The 13,335-nt window shown below is 22.2% G+C and overlaps 4 protein-coding genes across 4 annotated transcripts; 1 reads left to right on the top strand and 3 right to left on the bottom strand. All coding sequences in view use genetic code 6, as the record gives it.

The window, feature by feature from the left end:
• Positions 1–1,576: 1,576 nt before the first annotated feature.
• Positions 1,577–3,602, top strand: TTHERM_00039010 (CobW/P47K family protein; the record flags this gene model as incomplete). The annotated part of the gene is made up of 5 exons (XM_972109.2): positions 1,577–1,588; positions 1,670–1,987; positions 2,043–2,282; positions 2,387–2,974; positions 3,033–3,602. The coding sequence occupies 5 exons, from the start codon at positions 1,577–1,579 to the stop codon at positions 3,600–3,602; spliced, it is 1,728 nt and encodes a 575-aa protein (XP_977202.2).
• Positions 3,603–4,300: 698 nt separating this feature from the next.
• TTHERM_00039000 (hypothetical protein) lies at positions 4,301–6,833 on the bottom strand (the record flags this gene model as incomplete). The annotated part of the gene is made up of 5 exons (XM_972108.3): positions 6,670–6,833; positions 6,475–6,619; positions 6,099–6,418; positions 5,869–6,043; positions 4,301–5,812 (listed from the first exon to the last, which is right to left on the bottom strand). Exons 1-5 carry the CDS (start codon positions 6,771–6,773, stop codon positions 4,301–4,303), a joined length of 2,256 nt encoding a protein of 751 aa, XP_977201.2. The 5' UTR covers positions 6,774–6,833.
• An 883-nt stretch (positions 6,834–7,716) lies between these two features.
• On the bottom strand, positions 7,717–10,737 carry TTHERM_00038990 (flagellar associated protein; the record flags this gene model as incomplete). The annotated part of the gene is made up of 5 exons (XM_972107.1): positions 7,717–8,097; positions 8,154–8,542; positions 8,649–9,144; positions 9,206–9,631; positions 9,820–10,737. The coding sequence occupies 5 exons, from the start codon at positions 10,735–10,737 to the stop codon at positions 7,717–7,719; spliced, it is 2,610 nt and encodes an 869-aa protein (XP_977200.1).
• A 1,156-nt stretch (positions 10,738–11,893) lies between these two features.
• Positions 11,894–12,316, bottom strand: TTHERM_000038989 (hypothetical protein; the record flags this gene model as incomplete). Its single annotated transcript, XM_012797165.1, has 1 exon — positions 11,894–12,316. One exon carries the CDS (start codon positions 12,314–12,316, stop codon positions 11,894–11,896), a length of 423 nt encoding a protein of 140 aa, XP_012652619.1.
• Between the last annotated feature and the right edge of the window lie 1,019 nt (positions 12,317–13,335).

Genomic DNA, 13,335 nt, shown 5'->3' with positions numbered 1-13,335 from the left:
GAAAGTTATAACTTCAATATTTTCAGAAAGATATAATAGAATATTTATACTTCTTAGTTTCAAGATATTACGTAGGATAATTATTTTTAAAATTCCTTTATATAATTTTAATTTTCTTAAAATAAGTTACTTACTTGAGTATTTGCCAATATAAAATAAAATCAAATTTAATGTAATAATCAGAATAAAAAGGATATTTTGAATAATCAATCAAATCTATTTAGCTATTTATTTAAAGACAAATATTTTATTTTTAATTGAAAGAAGAAATGATTTCAAAAATATAAAAAGTAATATTTCTAGCTCTTATATTCCATTTTAAATTTCAGCATTAATTTTATATTAAATTATTATTCTATTACAAATAATACTTATTTCTTTTATTTATGTATTTTATATTAGAATTTACACTAAATAATTTATTAAAAAAATAAATTAAAACAAACTCTATGTAAAAATTGTTTAAAAACTTAAAAATTGCCTATAAAAAATAAAATTTAATGTAATAGTTAGAATAAAAAAGGATATTTTGAATAATCAATCAAATCTATTTAGCTAGCTAAAGGCAAATATTTTATTTTTAATTTATAAAAGAAGTGATTTCAAAAATATAAAAAGCAATATTGATAGCTAGCTATTATATTCCATTTTAAATTTCAGCATAAATTTTTATATTAAATTATTATTCTATTACTAATAATACACTCGGCTTATTTCTTTTATAGATTTTATATTAGAATTCTCACTAAATAATTTATTAAAAAAATAAGTTAAATGAAATTTTATGTAAAAATTGTTCAAAAACTTAAAAATAGCTTTCAATAAATTAAATATAATTCAATTTATGGTGTTTAAATTATGTGATATTTATTTTTGATGGCATCATTATAATATAAAAGAAATAAAATAATACATACTTGACACATAATTCATTTTTGTATAATTTATAAAATTTCATCTGGTATAATTTTAGCTTATTTTGAAATATTTATTTGCTAGTATACATACAGAAAAAACAGCTTAAAAATATTTTATAATTTGATAATTCCTATGAATTATATGCTTAATAAACCCATGATCATTATCTTTTGCATAAATATTTTACAGATTATTTTTAGCTTAGATATTAAAAGGGTTGACTCATGATTTTTTAATAATCATGAGTCGATTGATCGATTCTTTTGTAAATAGTTTTTGAATGTTAGCAATTATATAACTAGCTTATTATTTTTACATAGAATCCATGTCAAGTATATTACCAAATAAGACATAAAATACTTTAACAAAAAAATAATTATTAACATAAAATAAAACAATAAAAATTTAAAGATATTTTAAAAACTCCAAATTTCTTAATTTTTTTCCTTTTAAGAGCTAAAATTAAAAAGATACTTTACTTTTAAGTAAATTTTTTGTATTTTTGAAAATCAGATGACGTATTAGCTAATACTTTAAAAAGAGAGTGAATCCTGATTTATATCTCAATAATTATATTAAAAATCATCAACTTTCAAAAAAAACTTAGAAAAACTAAACTAAAGAGTCACTCTCTCTTTTAAGAAAAACATTTTCCTAAATGAACAAAGAAGTAATTAATTAATTAATTAATTAATTAATTCTATCTCAAGTAATAATAAAATTTAATCATTTTATTTATTTTAAATTATAGTTTAAAAAACTTCCAACTACTGTGCTTAGTGGGTTCTTGGGCAGTGGAAAAACTACTCTCCTAAAGCATATCCTTTAAAATAAACAAAACTTAAAATGTGCAGTTATTGTAAACGATATGGCTGCTTTGAATATAGATGCATAGCTTGTGAAAGGTGGCAAGCTCATTCAAACTGAAGAAAAAATGGTCTAAATGCAAAACGGTTGTATTTGTTGCACACTTAGAGAGGACTTGCTCAAGGAAGTTGCTTAGATTGCTAAATCAAATGAGTTTGATTATCTTATCATTGAATCTACTGGTATCTCTGAACCATTATAAGTAAAAAATATATTAAAATAATAAATTATATTTAAATATGACAATTAAATTCAAGGTTGCAGAGACATTTACCTTTAATTCAGTAGAAATGAATGTCGATAGTTTAAAGGATATAGCTACCCTAGATACTTGTGTCACTGTAGTTGACTGTACCAATTTCTTTGAAATGTTCAATACTCATGAGTCACTTCCAGAGAAATTTGTTGAAGAAAAACCTCAAAAATAAGATATCAGAACAGTTTCAGAGTTGATGGTTGACTAATTAGAATTTGCTAATGTCATCATCGTGAACAAGGTAAATACAAAAATAAATCTATTTATTTTTAGAAATAAATAAATTTAAATTATTCATGAATCATTTTTTAACCATATTTATAATAAATAAATTTATGTAAACAGACTGACTTAGCAACAAAAGAACAAAAAGAAGCTGTCATGGCTGCTATTAAAAAATTTAACAAGGATGCTATAGTTATCGAGTCTTCTTATTGTGATATAGATTTAAAATAAATTATTAATACTGGTTTATTTGACTTTGACAAAGCTGCTGAAAATACAAAATGGTTAGGTACTGATCGCTATCAACTCGTTCCTGAAACTGTGGAATTTGGTATCAGTCATTTCATCTACCGCAGACTTAGACCTTTTCACAATTTAAGAATATTCAAACTTCTAGATTAAAATTTTTATTGTTATCTAAAAACTTTTGGATAATTTGGTTAAAACTTAGAAGATGAAAACAACCAAGTTGAAGAAGACTAAAAAACCAATGTAAAAGAAGACTAAGATAAAGAACATAATAAAAGTCAAGAGTCTGAAGAAACTTAGAGTGAGACTTTAGAAAACCTGAATATAAATAAAAGCACTGAAGCATTAGAAAAAGAGGAAGATAAAAAAAATATCAATTAAGAAGAATAATAAAATAAAAAATTATTAACCAAACCTTCTCCTTTCCCAAAGCTTGTTTCAGAATAAGATCAAAAAGAGGTAAAATAAAAAATTAATTTTTAATAATTTCACTAACTGATTAAAATTTTTAAATTAGTTGGATGCTGATGAAGAAAAATAAATTGAGGAAGAAGCTCTTGAGTATAAAAAATAAAGAGAAGAGGCTCTTGAACTAAAGAAAAAAGGACCCTTCAAAAATGTTTGGAGATCAAAGGGTTTCTTTTGGATTGCAAATAACAAAGAAGATTTCTGGGGATGGTAACATTCTGGAATTATAAATTAGATTCAACCTGAAGGCAAATTTGGCATTGCCTTGAATGAAGAGCTATAAAAATTAGTTCCAGATTATGAAGAGCTCAAAAAGACCTGGGATCCAATAATTGGAGACAGAGAAATTAATTTAGTCTTTATCGGTAAAGATATGGACTAAAAATTATTAGAATAAATTTTGGATGAATGTCTTGTCACCGAAGAAGAATGGCAATAAATGATTAAAAATGAACTTCTTTTAGATATTGAAGACGATCCTTTTGCTGAAGAAGAAGATGATGATGAAGATGAAGAAGATGATAATTCTGAGTGGGAAGATGAAGAAGAGCAAGAAAATACAAATAAAAATGATAAAAATAAAGACAAAGCACAAAGAAAAAAATCAAAAAATAAATGAAAAATTTTCTTAAAATTTATTTATTATTTTTATTAGTTAATAAAAGATTTATAATATTTATGTTTTATTGTTAAATCATTATAATATTTACATTATATTTATCTCTTTATTAGTTTCTTTTTGATATATTAAATATTTCTTTTATTGATTTTCTTTTAACTTTATATATTTATAAATGTTTATTATATTATCAAAATAAATTAGATCTATTATTCTTATATTCTTACAGAGTGTATAAATAATAACAAATTTAATCAAAAATGTAATTTATAAAAAAAATTTTGTTAAAAAGCTATATTTTTTTAATTATGAAAATTTTCTTAATGTTTATTTATTTTTTTTATTAGTTAATAAAAGATTTATAATATTTATGCTTTATTGTTATTTCATTATAATATTTACATTATATTTATCTCTTTATTATTTCTTTTTGATATATTAAATATTTTTTTTATTGATTTTCTTTTAACTTTATATATAAATGTTTATTATATTATCAAAATAGATTAGATCTATTATTCTTATATTCTTACAGAGTGTATAAATAATAACAAATTTAATCAAAAATGTAATTTAGAAAAAAATTTTTGTTAAAAAGCTATTTTTTTATTTTTAATTATGAAAATTTTCTTAAAAAAGGTAAAAAAAAAATAATTAATTTTATTTGAAGGCTATTTTTATTTTCTATTTTGTTAATTTCATTAGCCAATATTCGCCTAAATTTATAGTTATTGATAATCACATTTAAATGTCTTGGCTAATGCATCTTTATAAAGATAAGTTTCGCTACTAATTAGTTACTTAGCAAAATGTATAAAATTCTCGAAAATATGCTCTAACTTTTCATATGAAATATTATTATCCTTAAGAGAGTTTTCATAATGAGAACGAGAGTGAAGATGGGTATTTTATAAGAATTTTTTATCCTCTTCAGTAGCTTCTTCAGTATACGAAAACCTTTTTACTAGGTCTTAAAATTAAAATTCTTCAATTATTTTTTCATTAAGCTTTTAATCTTCGATTATAATTATAAAAAGCATGGATATATGTTATGGATCTGAGTAATCCATATTAGTCTTAATAGTTTAGACTTATCCTGATTAATTGTTAACAAAAACATGCTTAGATGCAAAGTAATACTTTAAATCCACTGAATTAGTCATAGAATATTAATGATTATTCAAACTCTTTAATATTATATATATAATCATTTTAACACAAATCAAATTCTGGTAATATTTAGATAAGTGCTTCTTCGTAAATGAACATATTTCGTGAATTTTTTATCCTTTAATATTTCTTATATAAATAGTGCTAATATGTGCTTAGTAAATATAAAACTAAGCTATAAAGCCAAGAAAAAATATATTTTCTTCTATATTATCTTCTTATTCTGACTCTTAAATTTACATTTAACTCTCTAATTCTACTTAGCTTTCTGCTTCTTGATTATGATTGTCTCTTATATTTTTCTCGTTAAATTCATAAAACTTTTGACAATCTTTTTTGAATTTTTTAACTTTTACAAAATACTAAGGAAAGATGATAAAATCGGCTTTCCCTTATTTTTTAATACATATCTAAGGATATTTTTCAATAAGTTAATAATATGATTTTGAAAACAAGTTTAGATTAAAATTTGCAAATGCAGTATTTGATTTACTCAGTGAGTAGACTGAATGCTAAATATATTTCATAATAACATTGATATCTTCATTTAATTTGTAAATATCAGGAATTCTTATTTCGTGCTTATCTAAGCTATTAAATCTTGAACCAAAAATATTAATTTAAAGAATATCTTCTGAATTATTGTTTTCATCTACATTTTGATCATTGCTGCTGCAATTATTAGCTTAAGTTAAACTTTTGGCTGGTAAATTAGATGTTTTAAACTTGCTCTGTTTTATTTTTTTCTCTTAAAATTTTATGAACTAGTCAAAGCTAAGCTTATTAATTGATAAAGATGCTTAAAATTATCCATTTTCACCCATGATCTCATTCATATGTTCATATTATTTAACATAATAAAATCTTAAATTCATGTTATTGAACTAATATTTAACATCCACAAAATATTATTTATTTTGCTAAATATATTGGTTAATCCTCTCCAAGTAGAAATAACCATATCCAATTCTCCTATAAAGGTATTCTAAGTATAAAATAAAATATTTTTCTGTCTACTAACTTAACATGAAGTTTAGTTTCTAATATATTACATCAAATATAAATATTAATTTTAAAATTAGAAAAAATAAATTACTTGTCTCATGATTTCATTTATTCGCTATTCATGTGTTTGCAAACATTTTTCAATCTTAACTTATTAATAAAGTAGAAGTAAATCTCTTTATTGATCTCTTTAATAAGTACAAGGTCTTAACTCAAAGTATAGCTAAAAATCTTCGAAATGTACTATCATTTAAGGTCCTTTTCTCCTTTATAATTTAATTGATAAAAAATAGTTTTTCAAGGCAAAAAATTCATATTTACTTAATTTATTTAGTTGATTTTGGAAAATGGAGCTGCAAAACTTTACGATTAAATAAGAACTCATACTATTTCTATGAATTTTTGAGGTCTTTTTCTCCCTAATTTTCAATTTAATCATCTAAAATGAGAGGGTATTGCTGATTTCCCATTAAATAGTTGTTGTAATTTAAGTCCTAAAATAGACCAGATAAATAAGTTTTAAAGATAGGGATTTTTTCATTCTCGCCCTAAGCTTGATTATAAACATAGGGAATAACAATTTTGTTAAATAGTTATTTGCTTCCATCATTTAGAGTACTTTAAATTGATCTTATCTTTTTCTATTTAAAAACGTAAAAAAGAATAAGAATCATATTTAAAAGTTAATTTTATTTACATTTATAGCTTGAAGTGGACATTCTGACTAAAAATGAGTAATAATTAGTTCAAAAATTTCAATTCCTATTTGCATTTTTTCTAATATGTTTGCTATTTATTTGGGACACTCATTTAAAAGCTAAGATCTACTTCTATACCCGTTTCTGTTTTAAAAAACTATTAATAACTATCTCATATTTGAATAAATAATTACGCAGGAAGAGTCTTCAGAGATTACTATGCAATTTCAAGATAGCTTCTTAGGATATATTTTAATGAGTAAGATTTGTTTTTATGAGATTTTGTTTTACTGCTCATATTTAAAGAAATAAGTTTATTTTTTAATTAATATTAATACAAAAATTAGCTATCAGGAATTTATGATAAAAAAGAGAAATTATCAGATACTATAAAAAATTGATGTATCCTTGAATTTAAAAATAATCCTTAGCAATCTATAACAATAATAAATCTTAGCAAAAATTGGCTCCAAAAATCAATTAATGACCAAAATATAAAGTAAATTTGAGAAAATTGCATTAGCTAGCTAATAAATAAATTAAAATAATTAAAAAAAATAAATTTATTATTTAAAATCAGTATTTTAGCAAAGAAAGTTTTTTTTAATTAAATTAGCTTAGAAACTTATTTAGACTTAGCAAACATTTTAATTTTTTTTTATTCAGAAAATTTAATTTTCCAAAATACCATTAATTTTAGTTACTATTTTTCAATTAATATATCAAAATATATCAAAAAATAAATATTTGTTTAATAAATAAATTTATTTTAATTATTTTTGTTTATTTAATGTATCTTTTATAAATAATTATTTATTTTTAATACTGAAACTGCCACCAAATCTAAGAAAAAAATTAATTTTTTTGACTGCTTTTAAAATTTTTTTTCCTCTCACTCCTTCCTCTTTTGTATAAATAATTTTTAAAATATTTCCTTTTTTTGAAGAATTTACCAGAAAATTCCCTACTATTTTAAACACTGGATAAAAAATAATTGCGTTTGATTAATTATTTATTTTTATAAATTCTTTTTTATCTATAAAATGTTAAATTATTGAAACGTTTCTTGCTATTTTTAATTTTCTTATTTAATTTAAAGGACTTTTTTCTCTTTAATAATAATATGAATGAATGCTTTTAGAAGTTTCAATGTAAATATTTTTGAATTATTTATTTATTTATCAACATATCTACAAATTTATTTCTACAAAAATAATTTATATAAATTTTATTTTTATGAATCAGTTATAGATAGCTAAGTTAAAACCACCACCGGTGAATCTTTTATCTGGTAAGTTGATTTGTATTGCCATAGCTTTTTACTAAGTTTGTTATGCTTCGTATTATTATTGTTCTCTTTTCTTCTGTTCATAGAATTTCTTTTTAGAATCCTACAAATCTTTTGTGAGACGATCAATTTCAAGTTTATATTCTGCAAGATGACTTTAGTACATTGTCAATTCTCCATTCATAGCTCTCATTTGCTTTGTTTTTTCTTTAAGTGATTCCTAATAAACTGGGATTAATTTTTCTTCTTCAGCTCCTGGCTGTCTTTTCATTTCTTATTTCAGCTTCTTTAGCTCTGTTTCTTTATTGAGAACGACTTTTTCTTTTACTATAACCTAAAGATTAATTTGTGAAAATTGTTACATATTTTCTTTAAATAATATTATCTTACATCTTCTGTTTTTAAGATTAGTCTCTTTTGAAGAGATTATATTTTAGTCATCAACTCATAGGTTTCAGAATCAGTTGCTTCCAACTTTCTCCATCTGTGAACATTCATGGGATTTTAAATTTCCTCAGAAAGAGCTTTGACTTTAAGCTTCTCTTCGATGAGCTCCTTTGAAAGATTATGAATTTCTCTCTTCATATCATCGATAGAATTAGCTTAAGCCTTAAATTCTTTGATTTAGTTGATCAAGTCTGCAATTTTGCTTTTCCAAACAATTATATCACCTAATCTCTCTTAATACTATATTTCACCTTTCTTCAATGTGGATTAATTGATTTTAATCTTTTCATATAAAAGAGCAGCTTCTGCATTTCTTCTGATAAGTTGAGTTCCTATATTTAATTTAAAATTTAAATGCATTTTAAAAAATAATTTATAATAAAACTAGTTTAATTTATAATGATCAAATAATTTTAATTGGACGTAAAATTTAATTACCCAAAATATCTCTTTCAGCGACAACCAATTCATATTCTTCATGCAGCTTTTATCTTTGTTGTTCTGATTCTTGAATCATAAATCTTAGCTTTGCAATGTCTTGCTAGAATGCCTTAATTTTTTATTCTTTCTCATTGATTTCCTTTTTATATTTTTAGCTTTAAGCTGTGTGCTCCTTGCTAATATCATCTTTTTTCTTATGATTAATATGTTCTTATAAAAGTTTCTTTTGTTTGGAATCGATTTCTTCCTTTAACTAAGAGATTTGATGGTTAACTATCTTTTACTTTCTCTTAATTTCTTCTAAATCCTCAAGAGTTTCAGTCAAATTTTTAGAATAGAGATTTCTCTCTTAACGGACTGTTTCATATAAATTCTATTATTACTTAAGCTTAGCTTATGTTTCGATGTTCTTCTTTTGGAATTCAGAAATTAAATTATCTTTCAATTTTATTTCTTCTAAAGCATGGAAGTACTTTGCATTAGCAGCAGCAGCCTTTTTATTTATAGAAAATAATTTAATGATTAATTGATTGATTTTTAATAAAAAGTTTTACTTGAACTGCATATTTTTCCTTTTCTTTTTTGAGTTATGCAATATGATAATTGAATTTATCCATCTCTTTATTCATACCAGATAGCTCGTTTTTCTTCTCTTTGACTATTTTTTCTTTCTAAATGAGCTCCTCTTCTTACTTCTTGTTGTTGTTATCAGCTCTGTCAATTTCCTTTTGGAGAATATCTCTGTTTCTTCTAAGCTCCTCAAGAATGCTTCTGCCCTCAGAAGCAAGTTTTTTATCTTCCTTGATTTCAGACTCAAGATAATTTATACCTTGCTCGGTCAAGTTTTTAATTATTTCTGCTTCAACTTTTATTGTATCAAGATTTTCAATCTCAGATAAAAGTTGCCTTTTTTTGGCCATTTTTTCTTAAATAAACTTGAGCTCATACTTAATGATTTTTTCATCTTGATCAATTTTTTGCTTTTTAAAAATAATCAAAATTCAATCAAATAAATTATAAAAAATAAATGAAACAATAACATTTATTAATTAAAAAATTCTATTTAACTGATAAAAATATGTCCAGTCAAACCAAAATTTAAAATATTTTTGCTAATTATTTATCTTAATAAACTTAATGATTAAAGTTTCAAGAAACAAAAGCTTACTTTTATAACTTCTAAATTAATTTCTCTTTCTTCTAACTCTTTTTCTAAAGTTCCTTTACGACTCTTGATTTCTTCAATTTAAACTTCTAATTTCATGATTTTGCTTTTGAATTCCTTTATTTCTTAATCTTGCAAGTTGGCAACCTTCTTGTTTTCATCGATTTCTTTGGTCAATTTTACTTTATTATTAGTGAGGGTTTTTATCTTTTATTTGACTTAGTCGTTATTGTTCTTATAATCTTCCTATTGTTTTTACAAAGATTTTTTCTTTTCATCATGTACATTCATTTTTTATTCTTAATCTTGCTTTTCATTTTGCAAATTTTAATAGGCCTCTTGGTTTTTTAATTTGGCATCTTCAGCGATTGCAATACTTTTTTCTAAAAATTCTAACTAGCTTTTTGCATCCTTGATTTACTCCTCAAGAAGTCTGTTTCCCTTAGTCAATTCTTCTTTAGCAGTTAAAAGATCTGCTACTGTTGTTGTTTAACCGCTGTTAGCAGCTGAGCTTCTTTCTATCAATTAATTCAAATTTTTAATTTCCAAATCTAAATTTTCAATCTTCTGTTTGCTCTTTTCTTCTCTATCCTTTGAAAGCTCAAGAATTTTGTATGTCTTTTCTAATTCACTCTTCAAATGAGCAATTGTTGTATTATCCTCTTGGGTCATTTTGAGAGCTCCTTACAAATTAGCTGTATGAGCTCCTATATCACTTGTATATTCCCTGCATTTAGCCAACAGACGCTTTTCATTTTCTTGTGAAACTTTCAAAGCTCTATGAAACTTTTCAAACTCCTATCTGAAACGATCTAAGCTCTAATCAGCAGCTAAATCATTCAAAACTTCTTGAAATTCTCTTTCTAAGACTTCAAATGCTTATTATTCTATTCCTCCGAATTGATCTTATTAATTTGACATTCAAAATAAAGTTATAGACTTATATTAATACTTATGAGAGCTCTATTCCGTTCTTGATAATTTATATGTCCTTATCAACGAACTTATTATAAATACTTATTTAAACTCTGCTGAAAAAATATTGATTGTTATTTAATTTATTCCACTTTCAAATATAAATATTAAATTATCAATAATTGTTTCTTTTAATTAGTTTTTACTATCAATATATACTTAAAAGAACTTAATATTATTAATAATTCCATTCATTAATCAATATCACTAATTGATTGATTGAATGATTATTAAAATGCTCAGTTTCTTTTTTGTAAAATCTTCTTAATTATTTAAAACACACACTCTTCATATTATCTAATGAATCAAGCTTTATTTAACACATATTAAATATTCAAAGCAAATATATGTATGTAAAACATTCAAAAATTAAAAGTTTCATAAAGCAATCCTTTTTTATTTATTTATTATTAGATATATCTTGATTCAAATATTTTATTAATATTTAATACATCTCGATTCAAATATTTTATTTTAAAACAAAAATAATTCTAAATATAATTTTCTTTAGTATAAAGTAATAAAAACAATAAAAATGAGCAAAATCAATAAAATTCAGTCATTTCATAAACTCTATTTATGTTAAAAATGCTCTTAGAATAAAATTTAATGAAAATAATTAAAAACTATGAATAATCCTATAATATGCTAAAAATAAATACTATTACTACGAAACAGAAAAATTAATACTTTAACAGAAAACAATTTTTTATAATTATAAATTTAAAAATGAATTAAAATTTTTTTGTTTATTTATTTAATTAATTTCATTCATCCAAACTAATAAATTACGCAGTCTCATTTTATAAAGGCTAATTAGAAGATTAATTGAAATTAAACTATATTGGTATGTATTCTGTAATTTAGGTATGGTTTTTTTCATTTACTTTTTTAAAAGAGTTGGAATTATTCCTTTAGCTATTAGGAGAAAAGTTTTAATTTAAGTTAAATTAATTATTTGCTTTAGATGTTTAATTTTAATTTTTAGTGTATGTAATTTCTTCATCATTATATTCTGATGTATTTATTTAATCAAAGTTATTTATTTTTTAATAAGGATATTTTGGATAATTAGATTATTAAATATTGTTTTCAGTAACTATCATTTTTTAACTTCTCTTAGGTCCAACAATACTACTTTATGGATTCTCTGTTTTTAAAGGTTAATTACTATATTTATTTAAATTAAACTTTGTTTGTGTGTATTCTGTAGATTAGGTATGATTTTTTTCATTTACTTCATTAAGAGTGTTGAAGTTATTCCTTTAGCTATTCGCTTTAGATGAGTAATTTTAATTTTTAGTGTGTATTTCTTCATTATAAGTTTCAGATGTATTTATTTAATTTAAATTATTTATTTTTTACAAAGGAAATTTTGGATAGTTAGCTTATTAAATATTATTTTCATCTGTTTATTAATTTTTAAATAATTGTGAATTAAGTGAACCGTTCTTATTAACTAATTTTTATTGCTATGGTTGATATTAAAATTATTATTAATTTTAAATTATTGTATATTAATCATTTGGCATGTTCATGTTCATATTCATATTTATATTTATATTCATATTCCTTCTCTCAAATTAATTACCTAAAAATTATTATTTTTGCCTTTAAATTAAAGCATTTGTTCTAGTTAAATTTGATTAATTTTTGAATTACTGTTTTGTATCTTATTTTTCTATTATTATTATTATTGAGTATTTTAATTATCTTTTAGCTAAAACTATTATTGTTAACTTTAAGAATTATATCTCAAAAAATTATTATAATTAAATTAAGGATTTTATATGGTCTGAAATGACTATTATTGTTAACTCTAAGAATTCTATCTCAAAAAGTTATTTTAACTAAATTAAGGATTTTCTATGTTCTAAAATGGCTATTATTAATATATTTAAACATTACTTTAATTATTATTATTATTATTATTATTATTATTCTCTTAAAGTTAAAACTATTATTGTTAACTCTAAGTATTTTATCTCAAAAAGTTATTTTAACTAAATTAAGAATTTTCTATGGTCTAAAATGACTATTATTGATATATTTAAGCATTACTTTAATTATTATTATTATTATTAGCAATATTTATTTATTATTCTTATTAAATATTTTAGGCAAAACCTTCTTGGACAAAATTAAGTAATAGGTTATTTCCTTAATTAATCTAAGTTTATTTACTACAATCACAATTATTTTAAGGTCCTCCACATAAATAACAAAATTCATATCCACATCTGCATGTCATATGGTTACAGCTTTAAATTAAAAAAAATGAATTAAAATCAATTAAATTATTAAATAAATAAATATACCCTTAATTTTTTTCTACCCACATTTTGCATGAAGAACATTTCTTGAAATTCTTATCTTTTGCGAAATCTTCAAATTACTTATCTTGCTATTAACAAAATGATTTATTTTAATGCTGAAATATCAAATTTTAATATTTATTTATTTACTAATTTATTTTTGGATATTTAATATTATTCACATGTTAAATATTCATGAAACTCACATTTACAAGCTAAGCAGTAATCC

This window comes from Tetrahymena thermophila (genome assembly GCF_000189635.1).
Source record: "Tetrahymena thermophila SB210 genomic scaffold scf_8254667, whole genome shotgun sequence".
NCBI classification, from domain to species: Eukaryota; Ciliophora; class Oligohymenophorea; order Hymenostomatida; family Tetrahymenidae; genus Tetrahymena; species Tetrahymena thermophila.
Note: the sequence above shows the minus strand (reverse complement) of the source record. Positions and strands in the feature narration are given on the sequence as shown.